This window comes from Pavona decussata, unplaced genomic scaffold (assembly GCF_977016875.1).
Source record: "Pavona decussata unplaced genomic scaffold, jaPavDecu1.1 SCAFFOLD_89, whole genome shotgun sequence".
In the NCBI taxonomy this organism is placed as follows: Eukaryota; Metazoa; Cnidaria; class Anthozoa; order Scleractinia; family Agariciidae; genus Pavona; species Pavona decussata.
The window spans coordinates 563,534-585,064 of NW_028145506.1; the positions used below are offsets into that span (position 1 = coordinate 563,534).

At 39.2% G+C, this 21,531-nt stretch overlaps 1 protein-coding gene and 1 long non-coding RNA gene across 2 annotated transcripts; one reads left to right on the forward strand and one right to left on the reverse strand.

Annotated features, from left to right (window-relative positions):
* Nucleotides 1-383: 383 nt before the first annotated feature.
* Nucleotides 384-5,416, reverse strand: LOC146474423 (uncharacterized). The gene is made up of 3 exons (XM_085117005.1): nucleotides 5,276-5,416; nucleotides 1,560-2,604; nucleotides 384-699 (listed from the first exon to the last, which is right to left on the reverse strand). Exon 2 carries the CDS (start codon nucleotides 2,585-2,587, stop codon nucleotides 1,574-1,576), a length of 1,014 nt encoding a protein of 337 aa, XP_084973131.1. The 5' UTR covers nucleotides 2,588-2,604; nucleotides 5,276-5,416; the 3' UTR covers nucleotides 384-699; nucleotides 1,560-1,573.
* Nucleotides 5,417-14,343: 8,927 nt separating this feature from the next.
* Nucleotides 14,344-21,243, forward strand: LOC146474424 (uncharacterized). Its single transcript, XR_014866158.1, has 3 exons — nucleotides 14,344-15,334; nucleotides 16,941-16,987; nucleotides 20,498-21,243. It is a non-coding gene; the product is annotated as an uncharacterized LOC146474424 (long non-coding RNA).
* The last annotated feature ends 288 nt before the right edge of the window (nucleotides 21,244-21,531 follow it).

A 21,531-nucleotide genomic window follows, 5' to 3' on the forward strand; every position in this document is an offset into this window, starting at 1 on the left:
AATGACATTTTCATCCCCTTTGCTCATTGGCTGACTTTTCTGTGACTAACAGATGTAATTTATTGTTTTAATTTCTGGAGACAACAGAACTCGGAATATTAATTCTCCGAACGACACATGAATCCTTTATAGATCAGTGTGTTTTCCATCTCTCTGCCCTCCCAGTAAAAGTTGATGGCATGGTGACCACACGACACCTCGTTCCCGGTAGTCCATTGCGTGCAGCCGAAAGTGACGTCATCCATTTAGCTGACCGGGAAGACGTTCGCGGAGTGCGGTGTCAAAGTGATGGGCTCGCTAGCTCGACAAGTGCGATTAGGCCTGGGAACGAGATTAGTGATCTACTGACATCAGAGCATTGTTTAAACTGATTTCGCCACACATTATTCTCTTTGAAATTTTATTGACATCTCAACTTCACTCTTAACCTAAATTTAACACAAATTGCCACTGTCTTAAATTAAGAAGCATTAATAAGCTCGGTACGGAATCATTTTTCCATAAACCAAATTAACTTTCCAACTTGTACAGTGGTTTGTACAATGTCATGTGAACAAGTGTAGTATTTCTATTGTCAGTGCAGCTTTGTAAGGCCCAAGACCTAAGATTTCTCTACATTTACTTAATTATTTATTTATATGCAATGTTCAAGAATTTATAGAACTCTTGATCTCTTTTCACTTTTTCCTGGAATTCATCCTGCAAAAAAGTAAAATATAAAGAAATAAAAAGTGAAAAAAAAAAAGAAAAAGAGAGAGAGAAAGGGATGTTAGTTGGTATTTTAACTTATAGAGTTTTTAGTCTGAATTCGAACAAAATTTGTAGGGAGAAATTCGGACTCTTCACGCGAGCAGGTCGGGAACAGATGTCTATTATGGCAAGCGCTACATAATTTCTGATTCTCCTACAATGAAAAAGTTGTGTTGAAAAACCAGAACTTCAAACAATTGAAACACTTGACATGTGTTTCGATGGTGGTCGCTTGGAACTGCATGACGTCAAGAAAAACTCTATAAGTCATTGCTTTGCAACCACTCTGACTTCACCCATTGTTTGGTCCATTGTTTTGCTCAACAAAAATGTTACACCTGGGACCGAGTTTCTGGCCCAGAATCTCTTGTCCCATGCTTTAAAACGTCTGCTGAACAATACATCAAAAATTTGGAATTGGGGTCATAAATACAGAAAGACGTCAGAGAAAACCAAAATACTTCAAAGAGGACCGGTAGACACGCTTGCTCCAACCAATTTTATTTAAATTTTTCAGTTAACGTTTGTGGTGGGAAGGCAATCTTGCCCAGTAAGAACGGTTTATTTTTATTGTCACATATGGAAACTTGGTTGATGCGCAGGTGTGGATTTAGATCAGGAGGTCTAAAAAAAAACCAACATTGAACAAGAACACTGAAAAAACCCTTGGTAAAACCCCTTGTAGCCAGAATTTGAACAAAAGTGAGTCGAAACCAATTACTGTATTATATTTGCAGAAAACAAAACAATAACAACAACGACAACAACAACTGAGAAACACGCAAACAAATAAAAAACTCCTCGCGTACCAATAATTTCGTTGTTAAGATTCCGAACTTTCGTCCATAGATTCTTCTAAACTTCTGGCCACCTCGCGTTTGTCCTCCTTGGAATCCTCCTCGGCTTCGTTTTCTTCCAGTGATCTCTCAAATCCTTCGAGGAGATCACCATCGTCTTCCCGTCCAAAGCGGCCCTGTTCCTCATCCTCTTCAATTTCGTCACGGCCAAAGCGTCCTTGCATCTCCTCGCGTCCAAACCGGCCTTGTAGGTCCTCTTCCCTTCCAAAGCGTCCTTGGAAATCGCGTCCAAAACGTCCTTGCATATCGTCTTCTCGCCCAAAGCGACCTTGGTCTTCTTCGCGTCCAAATCGACCTTGCATGGAGTCACGGCCAAAACGTCCTTGGAAATCGCGACCAAAACGTCCTTGCAAGTCTTCCTCTCGTCCAAAGCGACCTTGGTCTTCTTCGCGTCCAAATCGACCTTGCATGGAGTCACGCCCAAAACGTCCTTGGAAATCGCGCCCGAAACGCCCTTGCAAGTCTTCTTCTCGTCCAAAGCGACCTTGGTCATCTTCGCGCCCAAACCGTCCTTGAAGATCTTCTCGCCCAAAGCGACCTTGATCCTCTGCGCGACCAAAGCGCCCTTGAAGGTCTTCGCGGCCAAACCGCCCCTGCATGTCACGTCCGAAGCGGCCTTGAAGGTTCCTTCCAAAGCGACCAGGAACTAGGGCACGGAGCTCATTATTGCCTTCCTCCCTATAGAACCGGCCTTTCCAATATTGAGGCTCCCTCTTCTCTGGCGCACTCTTATCAAGAAAACGACCCTTCCAGTACTGTGGGTCACTAAGTCGACCCTTCCAGTCATAAAATCTGCCTTTCCAATATTGGGGATCATTAAAACGTCCGTAATCAGCCACCGATCTTACAAATTTGGCTTCGGCGAATTCTGGCATATCATTTTCTTCGGACTCTTCCTTTTTTTCCTCCAGGGGTTTTGCGTTCGTCAATAAGAGCTGGCAACAGACCAGCACAAGAAGTATTGAATTCCCAGCCGGCATCTTGGAAGATTACGTGTCTGCGACAAAAAAAAACCCCGAGAAAATAGATTAAAATTAACAGCAAGGATTTTCAGTTAATGCCTTTCCTAGCGATTTGCAATCCCACTTTTTCATTACCAACTTAGCCTATTGCAGTCTTTGGAAGGTATTTTAAATGAGATATCTTAACAGAAATAAAAATATTAAAAATTAAAAACGCACAATTAAGTGGAAGCTGGCGAGAAATCTATTTGATATATTCCTTTCGTTTCGATTATATTCCTTCATTAGGTCAGATGCATGTACTTCGTTTGGTAAAACTGTCTTGTATTGGGTCGAAGTTGACGCCACAAATCATAGATGTATTTCAAAGAAACTAAATCTCTTTACACTGTACTTCAAAAACTCGTTAATAATTCATAAGCCCATTGACCTATCAAATGGTCGACAAAACATCACGTGCAGTGGTTTTAAAACCCGATAAAACCTCCTCCTTGTTAGTATGCGAAGTTTAATGTTTTTCTCGTATGCTAATTTCCAAGGTTCACAAAAGCATCATTGTTATGAACTCTCTTGACACACGCTTTTCCAGGAATGTTTTTGAAGCCGTTCAAAAAACTCACAGCCCGTGTTTTATCGGGTCTAAAACCACTCGGCTGCGCCTCGTGGTTTTAGATCCCGACAATACACTGCTGCTCGCGTTTTAAACATAACATACTTTGACTTTTAATAATTTACGTCAACGATTTTTCTTTTGTCGGGGAGATGATATAAACAAAATTATATCTTTTAGATCTAGACAAAAACGGATTTCTATAACGTAGTTAAACCAGTAAGCATGATCTCGTTTGAAGTTCAAAAACTATAAAAATATTGAAATTCAGTTGTAAATTGCCTTTGATTTCATAAACAAGCCTGGTTATGTTCATTATTTTACACCAATTCAAATTTTACTGACTCTGTTAAATTGTTCTAGGCTAGATTCATTTAAGAGTCGGTAATTTTAGTATGGAAAAAGTAGAAAAAAAAAACCTTTGATTTTTTTCGCTTTTAACTAGAAAAATAAAATAAAAGCTTGATAATCGCATTGTAAGGTAGAATTTGCCGAGCGGAACGTTGCAGAGTCACAAAGGAGTTTTAATTTTCACCAAAACCCGTCGAGATAGCCGTACGTTACTTGTTCTACTCGTAAAATGTAATATTCCAAGACATTGACACGAAACACTTAATTCTACCGTAGCTTTCATATGCCGACCAGGTGATGATTCCGATTAAAGTTTTTTTGGACTGAAATTCAAAAGAGTAGATCAATTTAAATTTGGAAGATTCATCAAATCGCGGACACTATTCTGGCAAAATCTGAATTTGTAGATGATTGAAAAACCCATCTTATTTTGTGGCACCTTTTGAGTAACAAGGCACTCATATTGTTGACTTTCACTGTTTATCACCCTGGTGACCGCTTACAAATCGCGATCGGCGTTCTTTCGGTGCTTTTCTTTAGGGTGCGGCTATGCAAGCAAACTAGCTTCTTGGCTTACGCTTCTACTCACGTCTTAGCATAAAAAACTAACGCATTTTTAAAATGATAACCAGCCGAGTAAACCAGATGTCCTACACCAATTCTTTCCTACGCAACCGAAAACGTTCCGAGTATTAATATTTTATTAGGGGAACACAAACAGCTTCTCGAACTCTCGACGTTTTCCCTCGCCAAGAGATATCATATACACCCGTTTTGCCCAAATTTAACACATGCCCCCTCTTGAAAGATAAGTTTAAAAATCGATGATTAAAAAAAGGTTATATTTTTCAACTATTTCGGTAAGGAAGATCCAAAATTTTGATTTCAAACTGTCTTACGCGGTCATAACATTTTAGCGTCACAATCGAAGTAAATAAAATAAAATCGGTTTTCACAAGTTTAGCGGTTTTTAAATTTTCCGTTGGGTTAATTTTGAGAGATTTTTGTTTAATATTCTCTCGAATTAAAAACGATTTCTTCATTTGGCAGTCTAGATTGTGTTTCGGTCATCAAAATAATTCTTTCGGAGAAAACTCGTTTTTCATATCTCTTTGCATTTCAGTTAAATAACTTGTTTCAGGATCTTAAAAGTCACTTTAACAAATTAACTTTCAAGACAATGACTCGAACAAAAATATGTCGATTGCTTTTTACAAACTGAGAACACAGTTCAGCAACTTGATCTTTTAAATTTCTTTCTTAATGATCCCAAGAGAAACCGCTATCGTTTTTTAAAAGAATAAGAAGACCTTAAAAAAAATTCTGATTGGGGCGAACACCACTCCAACAGTTTTAAACAAGTGTAAAAAGAAGCGTTATCTGTTGTTTTGTCGGCGTGAAAGTAGAAATCCTTTTCAAAACAATTATAAACCAGACTTTTTACCAAACGATCAAAATCGACAAAAGTTATCTTTCTTGTGCGGCTAGATTAAATGTAAAAGTTTCATCGAGAAGCAACAAAAAAAATACTTATAGAAATCTCTAACATCAGAAGTTATTCGTTTTGTTTTCGTATTTCTCCAGTCGAGTAGCCTAGTTTTCTTGTGGTCAATTTGAAAACAGTTTCCTTCTCAATCCAACTGACTTCTTCGGCTGATTTGTAACTTATCCATAGTAAGTGATATCACTTGGTCGCAAAACATTACACTAGCTTCTAGAAAACTAATCCTGTGAACCGAACTTACCCAAAGAGCGCTATAACGGCAAGATTCCTATCCAAGCTTTCACCGCCCTATCGTCAATGTGTTTACGAAGCTTGTGTTTCACGGTCGTTCGTTAGACCGCAATATACTCTTTCATTTGCCCACATCGCCTTTTGTGTGGATGAAAATCAGTTCCGGCGTGCGTCGTGGTGCTTGTATCAATTAACTGTGGGGCAAATAATTGAAACAATAGCCGACTGATTATTAAAATTAGCAACTAAATCAGGCAATTAAGTGAAATTGACGAGAATTGGCCGCTACAGAGTTGAACAGCAGGTGGTAGGAGCGAAAGAGGATAAGCCTAGCGGGATGTAAGTACGAGGGCGTCAAACGACTTAAGTAAACGTATTCAGAGAATCAATAATTAGCAATAACTAGGCTGAATGAAGTAGCGTGCTTCAAAGATAGCGATATTAAAGTGAAGACGTTTAAAAATGTATTGGCATGTTTCAACATTTTTTGACTTGTAGAAAAATGTCAGAAGCTGACGAGTGTTTTTGTTCCTTCCTTAATAAAGGATCAACCATGAAATCACTTTTACTGGCACCAAAACACCGTTTTGTTTTATTTCTTTGTTATAATAAGTTCGAAACCGAATTAATAAATTACTTAAGTAGAGCCAAGAAGAAAATTTTCTCGTGGGAGAGTCCAGGGTCTTTATGATTCATCTTGATTTTGCCGGAAACCCGCGATACGGAGCGATCGTTAACAGAGTTTCTAATTTTTGACTTTTCGAAAGATTTTTATAAGGGTTCTAACTGTGAACGCAAATTAGCAAACATATATTTTCGTTCTCTTTAAGCGCGCTTTTAGCCTACTGCTTGCATAAACTACAAACGTTGAAAAACATCACAAAACGAAACCACAATTTTCATTTCATCCATGTTTGTGCGTAGATCCGTTTATTTGTGGCGGGTATCCATGCCAAAATCTTCATTTGCCCTTGTATTTTTTGGTCTCGTTTTTCCCGACAGGGGGCAGGACTACGCTTTTTACAGCTAATAAATAACCTACAATTAGAAGCACACTGAATATGAGATCAGTTGATGTGTTTTGATTGGTTAGTTACAACTAACCATAAAAGCGTTGGCACTTTAGACTAAATGAAGAAAAACGAGTGGGTGTCTACGCATGCACGAAGCAATCGCCAAATCAATTTGCCGCGTTCCGCTAAAAACAAGTTATCACATCATTGCATAACTTTCGGGTTCTATTTTAGTCCAAGATGACTCCACTTATAGCGGAGAATTTGTAACCAGGATTATGAAACATCATTAAGAAGAAACTCCCTAATGCAGTTCTCAATTTTATTACCTTGAATAAAGTTATATCAGTGTGTGAGAAATTAATCCTTTCCAGTGAAATAATCTCTCCCATGCTCTCTAATTGAATAAGTTTGGAGCACACCTTTTTCTAAACACATTAATGAAAAGGAGTCAATTTAAATTGCCAGGGTGTTTATCCTGCAAATTTTTCAGCCTCTCTCTTCTTCTGTCTTTGTCGTACCCAAGTTCTGAAACAATCAGCAAGTAAGGAAAAATAAAGAGCTTTTTATTCATTTAGATTGTTTTTTGGCACGTTTTGATTAAAATTAACACCACGTAAGGTTCTCTGCACTACTAGATTTCACCTGCCGCGAAGAGTCAATTTCACCAGTCTCTTGATAGATTTCATTCAATTCTCGCGGCGCAATTTCGAATCAAAATTAAATGATTTGACTTTTTTATTAAAAAATACAGAGCTGCAAAACGTTCCCCTTGGTTGAAATAGCATGAATTCATTTAAAGTACAACAACCACTCGAAAAAAGGTTTAATTTAAAAACTTAAAACCCTACATGTTATAAGTAATAAATCCGTTTCTATATATTTTCTCTCTCATTTCTTCGACTCCAAAAAGATTTCTTTAAACCGTCGGTCCGTTTTATCCATATGTTCTTGACGATGATACCAAATCAAGTTCTTTTGGAAGGAAAGATGAAAATGTAAACATATACCAGACAGTCCATTTTTTTCAAACAAGTAAATTACACTATTTGTAAATGTTGTTCCCTCTCAAGTGAAGTGTGAGTTACTACGTAATTTCAATTTCCTGAAGCAATAACTATAAAACAGTATTGTTTACGAAGCGATTTCCTCGGAAAACGCTTTATTGCTAAAAATGTCCGTTTCTATCGAGTATACATCTATCGCAGCAATAATTTCAAGGGCACAATTGAAAAAGAGATGATTCGAGATTTCTTTGCTCGTTATGAAAACAATACCAGTGAAATTGGTTTCTCTTCTCAATAAACATACACAAATTTTATTCATGGCTCAATTTTTGTTGGGACCTTTTTTTAACGCCATTGCAACTTATAAAATTATCACAGTTCATCACAAAGCTATTTTCTAATTTCATCAATAGGAACATTCATTTTATCCTGCTAGAAATTCTGCCGGCTTTTTACACTTTTACTAAAATAAACCCATTAAATGCAACACCTGTCATTCCAATTTAGCCGCGCATGCTTAATGCTTAAGGAGAAGGGGTTTTTTTATTTCTCCCACTCTTCGATTTGCATTGCATCGGCAAAATGCAAAACTCATATTTAATCCTGCAAATCTTTGCTAAGTGGATCAGATGCTATAAGAAACGCGTGTTTGGCGCCAAAAAGTGACCTCTTTTCGCAGATTGTTGAGAAAATTAATAACGTTGAAAACACTGGATGCCAAATCAATAGGTCTTCCGTTTAAGTCGTAATTAGGTGCTGTCTCACAAATTGAAAACTACAGAAAAAAAATAACTCAGATAGGCTTGAGGAGAAAAGTTTCTGAGGTTTAACAGTCTTAAGTGAAATTTTCTCCTTTCTTTTACATTTTTATGATGTTTCTAATTTCTCAACCTGATGGCAAAAATAAAATGTGAAAATCTGTTTGATAAACAGAACTGTACCAATTATTGTATCCGGGAGCCTTTGTGAATGCGATACAAAGGCACCGCTTGCCTTTATAAAGGACAGGTTAAGGCAATGTATTTAAAGCCTTTTCTTAAAAGGCTTTAAAAGTCTTAAAGTAAGCAGTGCGATGCAAGCTAAGGTGAGAGAAGCGGCAAAGGATTCAAGAAGCTTCAATTAGTTATGAATAGTGCGCTTTTATTACGTGTTCAAATAGTTCATAATTTATCCCAAGACATTCCTTCAAGCTACTTCTGTTGTATATGGGTTATTTTCTTATGGATTTTCTTCCGGAGCAAAAGAATTAAAAATCGCGATGTGATTGCCACCGTCATTCATTTTCTATGACAATCGTTTACCTGGACAGAGCGGGGATCATTAAACAGTTCCTAAGAAAAGTTAGTGCTGACCCAACAGATGATAAAATGAAATTCCTCCGCCAAGTTGGCCACGAAACAATCTATGAACGCGCTTGGTGTTCAAAACAAAAGAAATAAGAGAGACTGTTTTAGATTCCCTTGCTTATTGTTCCCTGTAACAATAGGCTTTGTATTACAAATTTACAATATGCATGCTACGTCGTCTCCATTATACCTAAAGTGGGGTTGAAAGCACCCTTTCGTTAGCTAGAGAAAGCATATACCGTGGCCGGGAATGAGTGGTGAAATTAAGCAGTTTATCGAAAGATGTGAAGTTTGCGGGGCGTTTGACTGGAGGCAGCCATAGGAGACACTCATGCCCGACCGGCCATGGGCGAAAGTCGGAGTTGACTTGTTTACAGGGGTCCGAACTATCTCATTTGTGTTGATTATTATTCTTCGTTCTGGGAAATCGATCCCCTTGACAACACTGCTTCAGGAACAGTAATACAGAAGTTGAAATCGCAGTTTGCAAGGCATGGAATCCCAGAGACGTGTGTATCAGACAATGGCCCTCAGTTCGCCTCAGTCGAACTTAAGGAATTCAGTCACCAGTGGAACTTTGAGCTTGTAACGAGTTCTCCAACATATCTGCAAAGCAATGAAAAGGTTGAATCTGCCGTTAACTCAGCTAAAAATGTCATGAGGAAGTCAAGAAAAGCCGGAACAGACCCATATCTTGCACTCCTCGAGTACAGAAACACCCCTATATAGTCAGGGTCTGGGTACTAGTCCAGAGCAGCGGTTTTTCGTTTGATGAGCAGACGGACAAGAGAACGACTACCCATCATTCCTCAGCGTCTCAGGCCAGTTGTTCAGCCCGGGCTTTCAACAGGGGGGCCAAGGATCTGGAAGCGCTTAGAAGTGGAGATACTGTGCAGCTCATCTCGCCTGGAAATTCGACTAAAGAAGCTATGAAGACAAAAGTTGAGAGGTGTCTGTTAGTGTTCCAAAAATCATTTTCTTTCTTCTATCCCTTCCTTAAACCTCTGAAAATTCCATCCAAATTCAGGTGTACCCCCACCTTAAAGGGGGACAAGAACATAGCTTTCTTAACATTTAAGTGGAATTTACAGTGCCAGATACATCCATTTGAAGTAGATACAAGTTAAAACGCGCCTTTTAACATGTTAATATAACAATAAAAAAAAAAATGAAAAATAATTTGAGCAAAATGCTCCCCCGTCTCTGCTCCCCCCTACCCCCTCATTGGGGTAGAGTTACTGGGCGCAGAGTCTCTGCAGAGTCCCACCCTCACCGGTCCACCCGCCGAGGGAGCTCCGAAAACCTGATGATGCTGAAAACATTATATAGGACGCGACAGCGTTTTTCTCTCCCATGTGGGACACATTTTCTTAGACGTGCACGAGGCACAGCCTGGTTTTGGTGCGAAGCTTGTTTTCGTCCTATATAACGTCATAAAATTACTATTTTCGTTCACAACTCTGACAGAAGTCTTGAACTCATGGATTTCTTGACATCTTTTAGGTTGATGTCGATTACATCAAGGATTTTCTTGAAAATGTTCGTCTTAAGAGCTATTCTCCAGGGAGGCCCTATTAGGGGTTTTCGGGATACGGGATATTCGTGGAAAAAATTACCGGGATACGGGATATTTGAGGAAAAAGTTATTGGGATACAGGCAGGATATTGAGAAGGAGTCCCAGCTCAAACTGATCGAGCAGCCACAAATTGTGTTTTCAACGGTCGTGTGTCGTGGTGAATGTGTACACGGGCATTTACACTGTTGAGATCTGGGATTATTAAAACTAATACTACACTGCCGGCCGTGTCGGCTGCAGGGCCCGGATTGCGTTGCTATTTAACTGAAATGAAGCTAGGACATTTGTGCTGGGATTCTGCGTTGGATTTGTGGCTGCTCGATCAGTTTGAGCTGGGATTTTTCGCTTCTCGAAGTGGCCTTCCGAAACGGACTGTGACGCCTTGTCTTTCTCTTAGGAGTGGGAAACCTAGGAAGTGATAACTCGCTAAAATGGCCTCAAAACAACACAAAATAACAAACAGACAATAGGCAATACACCTTAGAAGCAAGGCATGCCATTTTTATTTAGAATTTTCCAATATTTATACCTCCTAAACCCGATCGTAAATATTCCCATACAAACTCTTATATTTGCGCCGTGACCGCTATTACGCAAGATGACCACCGCTCACAGCTTGAGCTTGGGCTACCTGTGAATATTCGCAAAAATTTGTAACAAATCAGATGTTTGATGAGAAACGTTCTTGGATTACTAAATACGTGCCCTTTTCTGTATATTTGTTGATGATTAGATATAAATGAAAAATATATAAGTGTAAAACAAACCGTTTTTGATTTTCTTGACCAGTCATCGGTTCATTATGGGCACTATGTGGGGGTAACATGAAGTATTAAAAATAGCGCGCCAGCACTCGATCGAGGCAGCGCCACCTGATCGAGGCGAGACCTCTGTGAGTCATTCATGACGTTACGGCATGCTAAAATGGGGTTGACAGCTGCCTCCTCCACAGGCTCTTCTTGGGGATTTGACGGGGATAAACGAGGATGAATCGGAGAGCCGGGAATGATGAACGAATCGGAGAGTACGGAAACGAGCTAGAAGAGCGAGCGGAGACTCATGGGAAGGAGAAATACGCGAGCGGGGGCGTTTTCCCTTCCCTTCATTCCTCGCGCCCCGCTTATCCCCTTTGAGTGAGCGCGGGGCGACTGGGGACGAGGCAGGGGTTGACAGACCTGCGCGACTCTCACTGTATGTCCGTTGTTTTGATAAAAGCCTTTTCAGTTTTCCTTTATTAAACAAGCATGTCTTTAAGTGATTTTCCTTTTGTATAAGAGATTCTTCCTTTCAGATCAAAATGTGACGATACTGCTCTGCTTAATGGTGTTTGTCTTGATCGTAAGGGGGAATTCTCAAATATCCTGAATGGAAGGTTTCTTACCCGGGTTTCTTGCTGGTCACTCTGAGCCGTAATTAGGTTTTGATATGCCATTGTGTATGCTAGCTCTGTAGCATTTATTAAGGCTTATCGGCTTGGATTGACTTCAAAATTTCAGGTTGCGCTAAATAAATGTTATCTGTGAAGATACAGGATCTGTGGATTTCTTAAACCGTGAATTAATGCTTATGCTATTGTATGTCGCTGCGTGAAGATTGCAGATTGTTTGTTTATCACGAATATGAGTACTGCCTAACAGAATCTCGTCTTTACAAAGCTGATCATTGTTGTCTCTCGCTTTCGAGAGCTATAGCTTCGTTGTAGCGCTGTCTTTTAGCTCTCTGAGTTGCCTCTTAACTGAAAAACAGCTATTGTGTTCTTAGAGCTGACATGCACCTCCAATATTTTGTGGCCTTGTTTCTCCTTAGGTTCCTAAATTTTCCCAATCCTAATTCCAAAGAAAGTCCAGAATTCTCATTGATAAAAGTCCCGTAAAAACAACAAAACATCCACACAGAATTTTTTCCATGGCCTCAGCACTTTTCCCCTAAATTTGGGGTCTTTTATTTGAAGCTGTCCATCAATTCGCGCGCGTAACATGACTTCCGGTAAAGTTAACTTCCGGTTGCTCATTCAAAATTTATTTTAGAAAAAGGAAGGAACAGAAACTAATCCTTAACAGGCCTAGCTCGCGTCCGCAGCAGATATTAAAAGCTAAGACAGACAACTGTCTTTTGAGTCTCTTGGACCCCTCCAAAGAGTGTATCAACTAGAGCCGAGGAGTATGAAAGTCTCCTAAATTTTCCCAATCCTAATTCCAAAGAAAGTCCAGAATTCTCATTGATAAAAGTCCCGTAAAAACAACAAAACATCCACACAGAATTTTTTCCATGGCCTCAGCACTTTTTCCCTAAATTTGGGGTCTTTTATTTGAAGCTGTCAATCAATCCGCGCGCGTAACATGACTTCCGGTAAAGTTAACTTCCGGTTGCTCTTTCAAAATTTATTTTAGAAAAAGGAAGGAACATCCTTAACAGGCCTAGCTCGCGTCCGCAGCAGATATTTAAAGCTAAGACAGACAACTGGCTTTTGAGTCTCTTGGACCCCTCCAAAGAGTGTATCAACTAGAGCCGAGGAGTATGAAAGTCTTTTCCTCATCTCTAAACAAAGCGGCTAACTGTATTTCTCCTTTGCTATGTATTCTAAATGCACTGTTTGTCGAGATATGTCCAGAAATGCAGGCAATGGCGAAAATGGCAAATTTGACGATATTTCGCCAAAGCTTGAAATTCAGTTGAACGAGCTCATGCAAGAGAGAGGTACCAACGGAGCGGCAAATTCGACGAATTTGGCGAATATGGCGATTGTGACGATATTTCGCCAAAGTTGAAATTCAGTTGAACGAGCTCAAAAGAAGGGTACCAACAGAGCGGCGAATTCGACGAATTTGGCAAATATGGCGATTGTGACCCACACCCATAGGCCCCTTAAAATTTATTTATAACCCATTTCCCAATTCTTTTAAGAGATGTTGTTTTAAGAGATCTTCTCTGAAGTGATGTGTTTTTTTTAAATAGAAACTTTTACACTTAATTGTTTATTCTCCCGATGATCTTAGTAGAATTTTCGAATCTCTGAATATTTTTCTTCTTGTCAACCGGCTGATCCTACGTAGCAGTCGTTATCTCCAAGCAAAAGCGAAAAGCGAACGAAAGCTTTCAGGGAAATGGGGCAACAACAACTGAAAATGCAGTAGGTGGCTGGGAGGGGAGTCGACAAGGAAAGGAAACGAATCCTTTCCCACTCATTGCTCCCTCTCTCCAACTCCTCCTCTCCTAACCTTACAAACGGGTCACCTTTCCCGGCTTTGGTTTGCAAGGGAAAGCGCCTACTCTTGAACCTCACATCTTCCCGGGAACCCTATGCTCGCTCACAGCCCACCCGGAACCCTGCTTACCGATCATAACTAGTTTCCAATCTTTGCGAAAACAAAATGGCGACAACCTCAAAAAAGCTGGACCGTAGAAGTTTTTCCCCTTAAAACCGTTCAGAAAAGCAGTTATCCAGATATGGGAAGTTGAAGAATGGTTATTATTTTTTAATTCAAAGAGGGATTCATATTATAACCTATTATACTCGGGTCTTAGGTCTCCAGATCTTAGGTTTCCAGGTCTTAGGTTTCCGGGTCTTAGGTTTCCAGGTCTTAGGTCTTAGGTCTTAGGTCTTAGGTTTCTAGACACCCCAACAGAGCGGCGAATTTGACGAATTCGACGAATTTGGCGAAGATGGCAACTTTGACGATATTTCGCCAAAGGTTGAAATTCAGTTGAACGAGTTCAAGAGAAGGGTACCAACAGAGCGGCGAAGTCGACTACATAATGTGTTGTCTAAATGGGGATTGGAACAAATTGGTAGGTGGTGGTTTCGTTCAATTTATGTATGTTGACTGTAGTCTTGAAAAAGGTTTAAAATCATATAATACTCATAGTGGGAACATGGGAGTGATGGTTTGTAATTTCTGGTATTCTGTCAAACTATATTTATCAAATTAGCACATTGATGTCTGGAAAAAAGGTTTAGAAAAATCTTTAAGTGCCTATGGGAATAAATGAAACCTTTAGCCCTAAACGTGATCAGCTTTAAATATTTCTGGGGGCACCCTAGAAGCTTGCGCCTTCGGTGCTCGCTGCTAGCGGCGCTCTTAACAACACATATGACCAACATTTCGGGCTCTCAAACTTGGGGTCTGTGCTTAGTATTAGGCGATATTCCGCGCAATTTCGTAGGGTAATTGTTAAGCTTAACTATATAGTTATTAGTAGATCATAGCGAGGGTTGTATACAGAGGCGGTGCAGAAGACGGTCGCTTGCATCAGTCCCCAGACTGATTTGTCCCACTGATTTGACTCAGATCAAAAGCGACATTGATCAACAGAGTATCAAGCTCACCTCACGAAGAAAAGCATCTGATAACTCTTCATCTAGTCCGCTGAGCTCTCCCTTCACTGCCTGCACTCCTTTGATCATCTTTACTACGTTCTTTCCTTGGTTATCTGGGGAAATCTCTCGCCATCTTGATATTGACAGGGCACATCGTGCTTCATACATGATATGATCTCCTCCTTAGGCTCCCGACGCTGGAACTTGCAGTCATCTGACTTTGATATTACAGAAAACGTTTTTGAGGGAAACATAGGGATGGCTCACTATTTAAAAGGTTCCTAAAAATATCAAAGCGCTATGTTTTCTTTTGAGATTTTTCTCCAGATAACGAGATCCAGGTCCCCTAATAGAGCAGTGGTGGGGGGTGGGGGTGTAGGGGGACGAATACTCCTTTCCCGCCAAAAATTGCGACAAGCGGGAAAGACTGGGGACCAAATTAGTTTTACAAAATTTCAATATGGCGAGCGGTCGAGAGCGAGCGACCTCTGAAAGAACATTAGTTTGTCTTTTACAAGCTGTACAAGGTCATAGGACCATTGTAGAACTACGAAACGAATCTTCAGCTCAGGGGCTGATTGATAATGTCGATGGCTTTATGAATATTTCCATGTCTGACGTGAAGTTTTCAAAACAAAACGGACAAGAAGTTATGGACTTTCCAACAATGTTTGTACAGGACAAGCAAATTCGTCACGTTCAAATTCCCTTTTTATTGACATACGAAGGCTATTGAAGAACAGCTAACAAAAATAGGGAACACGAGGAAAGCAAAAATCGGACGACCAGTGAGGAAGGGAGGCAAAAGGTGACGCTTATACAAACAGGGCTTGAACAATCGATGAAATCGATGATCGGAAAATCAATCGATCAATCGATGACAATCGATGCCAATTAATCGATTGATATTGATAATCGATGAACAATCGATGCAAGTGTTTTTTGCGATTATCGATTTCATCAATTATCAATTCTTATCGATTATCAACGCCAATCGATCAGTTAATTGACATCGATTGTCATTGATTGGTTCTCATTTTTGATGCGTTTTATTTTCAGTCAAGATTTACAAAAAGCATCTGAGTCCAAACTGTGGCCTATAGTTCTCTTGTGACCGGTGGTAACTGTGTTTCGGACAGAGGCTGTACATGTTGTGTTGTTAGCTTTTTCCCGCGCAGCTCTAAGTTTCTCAATATGGTCTCTTTTTTTCCAGCTTTTACTATACGGCTCACCCATTTAAGCCTGCATGCAGTAAACTTTATTCATTTTTTACCCTGTTTACTTTATGCACCTTTGTTGTGACAAGGAAGTAATAAAGTGATTACTGAAGCCTATTCACGTTTATTCTGGTTTATTTTATTACAATTCAGTATAATTACATCACCCACCATTCAGAGCTCACTTGTCTCCAGTCGCATCTGCATTCAAACAATCCGGTGAACGAATTCAAATCTGAAACATTTGTGCGTACTGCGAGAGCGTATCACGGTACATGCTGGAACGTGTGGAATACCGAATTTTTTTTAACACCAATCGATGACAATCGATGAGTTGCAACCACTTTTGTGTGATTATCGATTGGTCATCGATTGGCATCCCAATTAACTAACAAGGCATCGATTGTCATCGATTGATCGATTGATTTTCCGATCATCGGTTACATCAATTGTTCAAGCCCTGTACAAAGGAGAGTTTTAGGTGTAGCAGATCTTTGGAAAGGGCTGTGTTAGCATTTTTCCCAAATTGAAACTTACTATCTTTGAAAAATGCGTAGTCTTTAGATTCCAATAGTCCTTGCCATGATCTTCTTTTCCTGCATAGTCAGAAACCTCACAAAAGTATCTATATATATTAATAGGCACTATTTCGTGCAGAATATTCTACAGTAGCAGAAGGATCGAGGTGTCATCCTTAAGGTGACCCCTAAAATGTTCCAAAATCTTGCTTTGTGGGTGTGCCGTGAATTATTTTCACCTCCTGCAAAAAGTTTCTCACAAGTTATCATTTTTCAAATTTTCTGGCTAAAGGAAGATAACTCAAATAATCATGGTCAGTTGTATCCAAAGTGGTACCAAACCAACATGCCCTGGTTTTTCAAAGAGCTGATAACTTTATCTACTGGATAATTCTTTATCCAGTAGATAAAAGGTTCCCTAGGCAAGTGATTTGTTTTATCTGTTACCTTATGGATTCATCCACTGGACAAGTTATCTGTCCTTTATAACTGGGGCTAGAAAGTTTAAAAACCCATACATTTTTTTTTTTGGGGGGGGGGTGGGTATACAGGTACACAGTATTAGTGGTGGGGGAGGAGTTGCTGCAAGGGGGTTTTTTTTTTGGATAATTTTCAAATTAGCAATGTGGGGACTCTTTGGAGTTAAAAATTTTCTTTTCTTTTCTTTTTTTTTTTTGAGATAGAAAGATTTTGGCAGACACCTTTTAAGGGTTGACAACAAAAAAGGTATGCTAGATTTTTGTTCATAATTAGATTTCCAGAATTTCATTTTTGCAGTAATAACGTAGTATAAAACCATCATATACTTTTCATTTCATAACTACTTGTAAAATAAGAGACCATGTTCCTGTTTGTGACTGCCCAGTGAATACAAATGTATCATCTGCCACTCTGTCTTAAGTTTATGATATATACATTATAGATGAATGATAAGTGAAAGATACTCAGGTGCGCACATGACTGTCTCGCAATCCCTTTGATCGTTTTTACTTTATAATTTTTTACGTGGAGGGAAAAATGTTTAGGGTGTGGTATTAGCCAAATGGTACATTTTTAGGTCTTCAAATTATGCGGCATTCGCACCAGGTAATCATATTCATTTTATACTTGAGTGCCCCTAATGTCCATCTGGGTGACCATGAGCAAAGTCATCTCTGTGAACTCAGATACCCCTCCACTTTTTCTTGGTTTTCATGCAAATGCTCACCAGAATTGTCTCAGAGAGCCTCCTTCTGTGGCTAGCTCTGTCACTTTTCCAACTGAAGTCTCCCCTCCTCTTTTCCATGCCAGCTAAACTTGCTACAAGGCCACCTTAGCAACAAATTTATTTGGATGGTGACTTAATGCTACCTTTTATATAAGTGACTTGCCCAATGATGTGCAAGCTCACCAACAACAATACTTATGAGCAAACAAGTTAGGTCAACAGTGAACATTCAATTCACATTCATCAGTCAGAGAGTAATACAGACTCTCAACGAAAAATGTAAACAGGAATTTTTGATACCCACTAGATACCTCAACACTCTACTGGTCAAACCCTGGAAGCCCTGGGTCCAGGATGTTCTTGGAGACTGTTCCATGTTGTTCTTGTACCCTCAAAGTTACCATTATAGTCAAATCTCAATTCAGTTGATATAGTTCTAACTATGTGGCTAAACTCCTTAAGGGTGACTATTTTGGACCAAGTTTATGCAAAAGTTACTGTTCACAGACAACTGAGTGGCTGTATTGTCATAAGCATTTTGACAATTTTTCAATAACTAGGGGGAAATTATTGCAATTATTTTTATTGCAATTATTCAAAGATCCTTCTTGATCAATTTTATCTAAAAACATCATATCCATCAAAATAAGCACAAATTTAAAAAAATGTGTTTAATAAAACCAACCATAGTATTTTTAATCAGTAATGATTTCTTGAAACATAAGCAAGCAAACATTTAAGTTAATAGCCGACGTTTCGGCATCGTGACACCATTCTCAAGGCAAAGTGGATAAATTAATGCAAAGATTTGATTTCTATACTCTACAGTCTCTACAAATTAGCATATTAACAAAATTTGATTGCCTAATTAAGGAGATGCTTTTCATAAGAAAACTTAAACCATCCCTAAACGTGCAAACAGACTCGATTCGCCAAAGGTATTCACTTGAAGAACTTGCGATCCATTGTTAATAAATTTCTAATTTGTAGAGACTGTAGAGTACAGAAATCAAATCTTCGCATAGTATTTTTAGTTGCCATTTTGATTGATCAGAAAAAAATGTCTTGATGCAACTCAAAGAACAGGGTTCTCTCAGTTTCTCAGTGCAACAAGTAAAAGAAATTTCAGTAAATGACAAAATTATAACACTCACAGTGGTGGAGGTGATGGTAGGGTGCAAAGGCGGTGTGGAAATTTGGAAGCAGAGTCCATTTAAATATAATTTAATAGAAATATGAATGTAAGCATGCAAAGAAGATAAGATGGCAAGGAAAGGTTGGAAAACAGGAGTAAAAAAATGTGAACAGTGCTGAGCTCTTCAAACCTTCCTGTCCTCTACTCCTTGTCTTCCAGTCTTCACTGATACCAACTAGGGATTGTTCCAGAAATATCCATACCCCTAGCCTCCCTCCTCAAGGTTATTAGATTTTAACCTTCCATCCCACCCCTTTGAAATTCCATGTAGGTTAGCCGTAGATCTTTGATTCAAATCTTGTTTACCGCGGGTGGTATCTGCCTTTTCTTGTTTGGATTTTTAGCACGCGATTTCATAAGTCTTTGTAGTGTTTTTGCAGGCTTATAGACCTTTCATACGCTGCCTTTTGAGTTTTTTTCCCATTTTTCCTTTAAGGCAACAAAAAAATGCCAAAAACTAAGGATGACACCATGATACCAAATATAATGTTTTTGCTGTTATAAACACCAAGACCATTTTTGGATTTGAATTGAGTCATATTAGTGCCTGGGGGTCATTTTGGAATACATATTTTGTAGTGGGCTTTTTTGGCAGGGCCCTTTTCTCTCTCTTTTTTTTGTTGTTGTTGTTGTTGCTGTTGTTTTTTGTTGGCAATGAAATGGACTTTCGTGCTAGGGCTCAGGGTTTACTGGCCTGATTCTCAGACGGTCCTCGTTGCGACACGGCCACACACTCTCTCCCTTCCTCAGAGAGCATGTGACCGCGAGCAATCATGACTGTCTGAGAATCAGGCTAAAGGTTAACTAGACAAGCCCACACTGATATACCTGGGGGTAGGGGTTGGGGGGGGGGGGTGGATTTACTCCATAAATAACTTACTGTAACGATTCAATTTAGCGCCTGGGGCACTTATTTACTTGTGGTACCTCAAGGGAGGGGGCTTATAAGGGACAGGGTACTTATTTCTTTTTTGAGAAACAGCAAATGTGCGAAACCAATTGTTGATATTTATTTAAAAAGGAACAATAACGGATACTGTAAAAGTAACAAATATACAGTGAATATTCACTTAATGGTAGGGAATTTGAAAATCATTGGTGTATTTAATGTAGATAGCTTCAGGGTCGTTTGCATCAATAACAAATCTTTTGAGTTCCGCATCTTCTACGTCTGATCGGGTTATTCTGTCAAAGGGATCATTGTCACATGATTTGCTTATGACTTGATTTGTACTACCTTGAGTCGTTCTAATCCTAGTTGACAAGGCTACTTTTCCTTGAAGCTGTGAATGTTTTCTATCACTGAAACAGAATAGGGGCATTGATTGGAATGAGGGTGCTTACGCAATAGGGGTCGCTTATTAACAAAAACCGGGAGAGGTGCTTATTGGAGAGGGAGAGCTTATTGGAACAAAAGCGCTAAATCAAATCATTACGGTAATATACAGGGATGCTGCTTAACAGGGTAAATAAAAGCTAGTCAATGTCATAGACAAATTAAAGATGTGCTGACTCTGTGGTTATGGGTACCATGGAAATAAGGTGCTTTTCAAAAGGCAATAACACTTCATTCCATAGTTTTATTGTAATGTTTTTTTTTTTGCTTTCTTTCTTCATTATTTAATAATGTTAAATACTGGGGAAAATTCTCAATCTTATAAGCCCAGGGCTTCCCCGCCACAAGTCATTTTCCTAGCTGTTTTGTTACTGTTCCTAATTTAATTGTAGTTGTCACTTTTTTGTTATGGATGGATAATAGGTGCGTGAAACACTGAAGAGGCAATATGTCTAAAGTTCATATCTGATGCTTGTTTTTTTAACTTCTTTTTCTTAGCTACAATGTAACTGTTGCAGATGTCTAGCTCTTTCTGGCTGAAACCCTCAAAAGAAGATTCTCTCTCGAGTGACATCTCAGGGCAGCATAATCCTGCCACCAAGAGGAGCACATTCTATCCACAGAAGCCTTCCAAATGACAAGCAAGCTTGCAGACAATCTACCTTTAATTAGCCTGCCACTTTAATCACTTCAACGCTTCCTTATGTACATAAGTTTACTGAAGAAATTGAAACTGTCCCAAGTTAAAAAGAGGCCATAAGAAAGGCTCTTAAAATAAGAATGATAAGAAGCAGAATACAAAGATTAATATGTAAAATCCCTGCAAACAAGAATGATGCACAATTAATCAAACTTAAATGCTATTGTAATGGCAACACTGACATCTTTGGCAATAATTATTGAATCAAGATCGCAGTGAACTGATAAAAGAAAATTCTGCTGGTTTCTCCACATCTAATCCAGGCAGAAAGAGACATTTTACAATATTCTTATAAGTGTAAAAATTCCCGGGCGCTGATTGGCTTATAGCTATTGTCCATAAGAGTACAGACAACAACAATGATGTCAGATGTAAGAAGTGCGCCTAATGGAAACTTGGCAGTGAGTTTTAACAATTTACTTCACCATTTTCTGGTGTATAAGGGTATAGACCAAAGAAAACTGCCATTGATTTGTTTATTATACAAAAAAAACTTTGTTTACACATCCATTAAGTCACGTTTAAACTGAAAATGAAAACATCACATTTTTAACAGACACTTTTGCCCCCAATCCCCATCATTCCTTGTTCTACTTTTGAGAAAATTTTCCATAGCCCCCACCTCCCCCCCCCCCCCCAAAAAAAAAAAACAAAACACACACACACACACACACCCACTGAAAAACCACGGCGCACAAAATTTGCATGCATAATGGACGCTGAAATAAAACCACCTTGTACACTAGGGCTTAGTTGCTCGAAGCATGGTTAGCGCTAACCCGGGTTAAATACCATGACAACATATAGGTTTTAATACCTCTTAACCAATGGT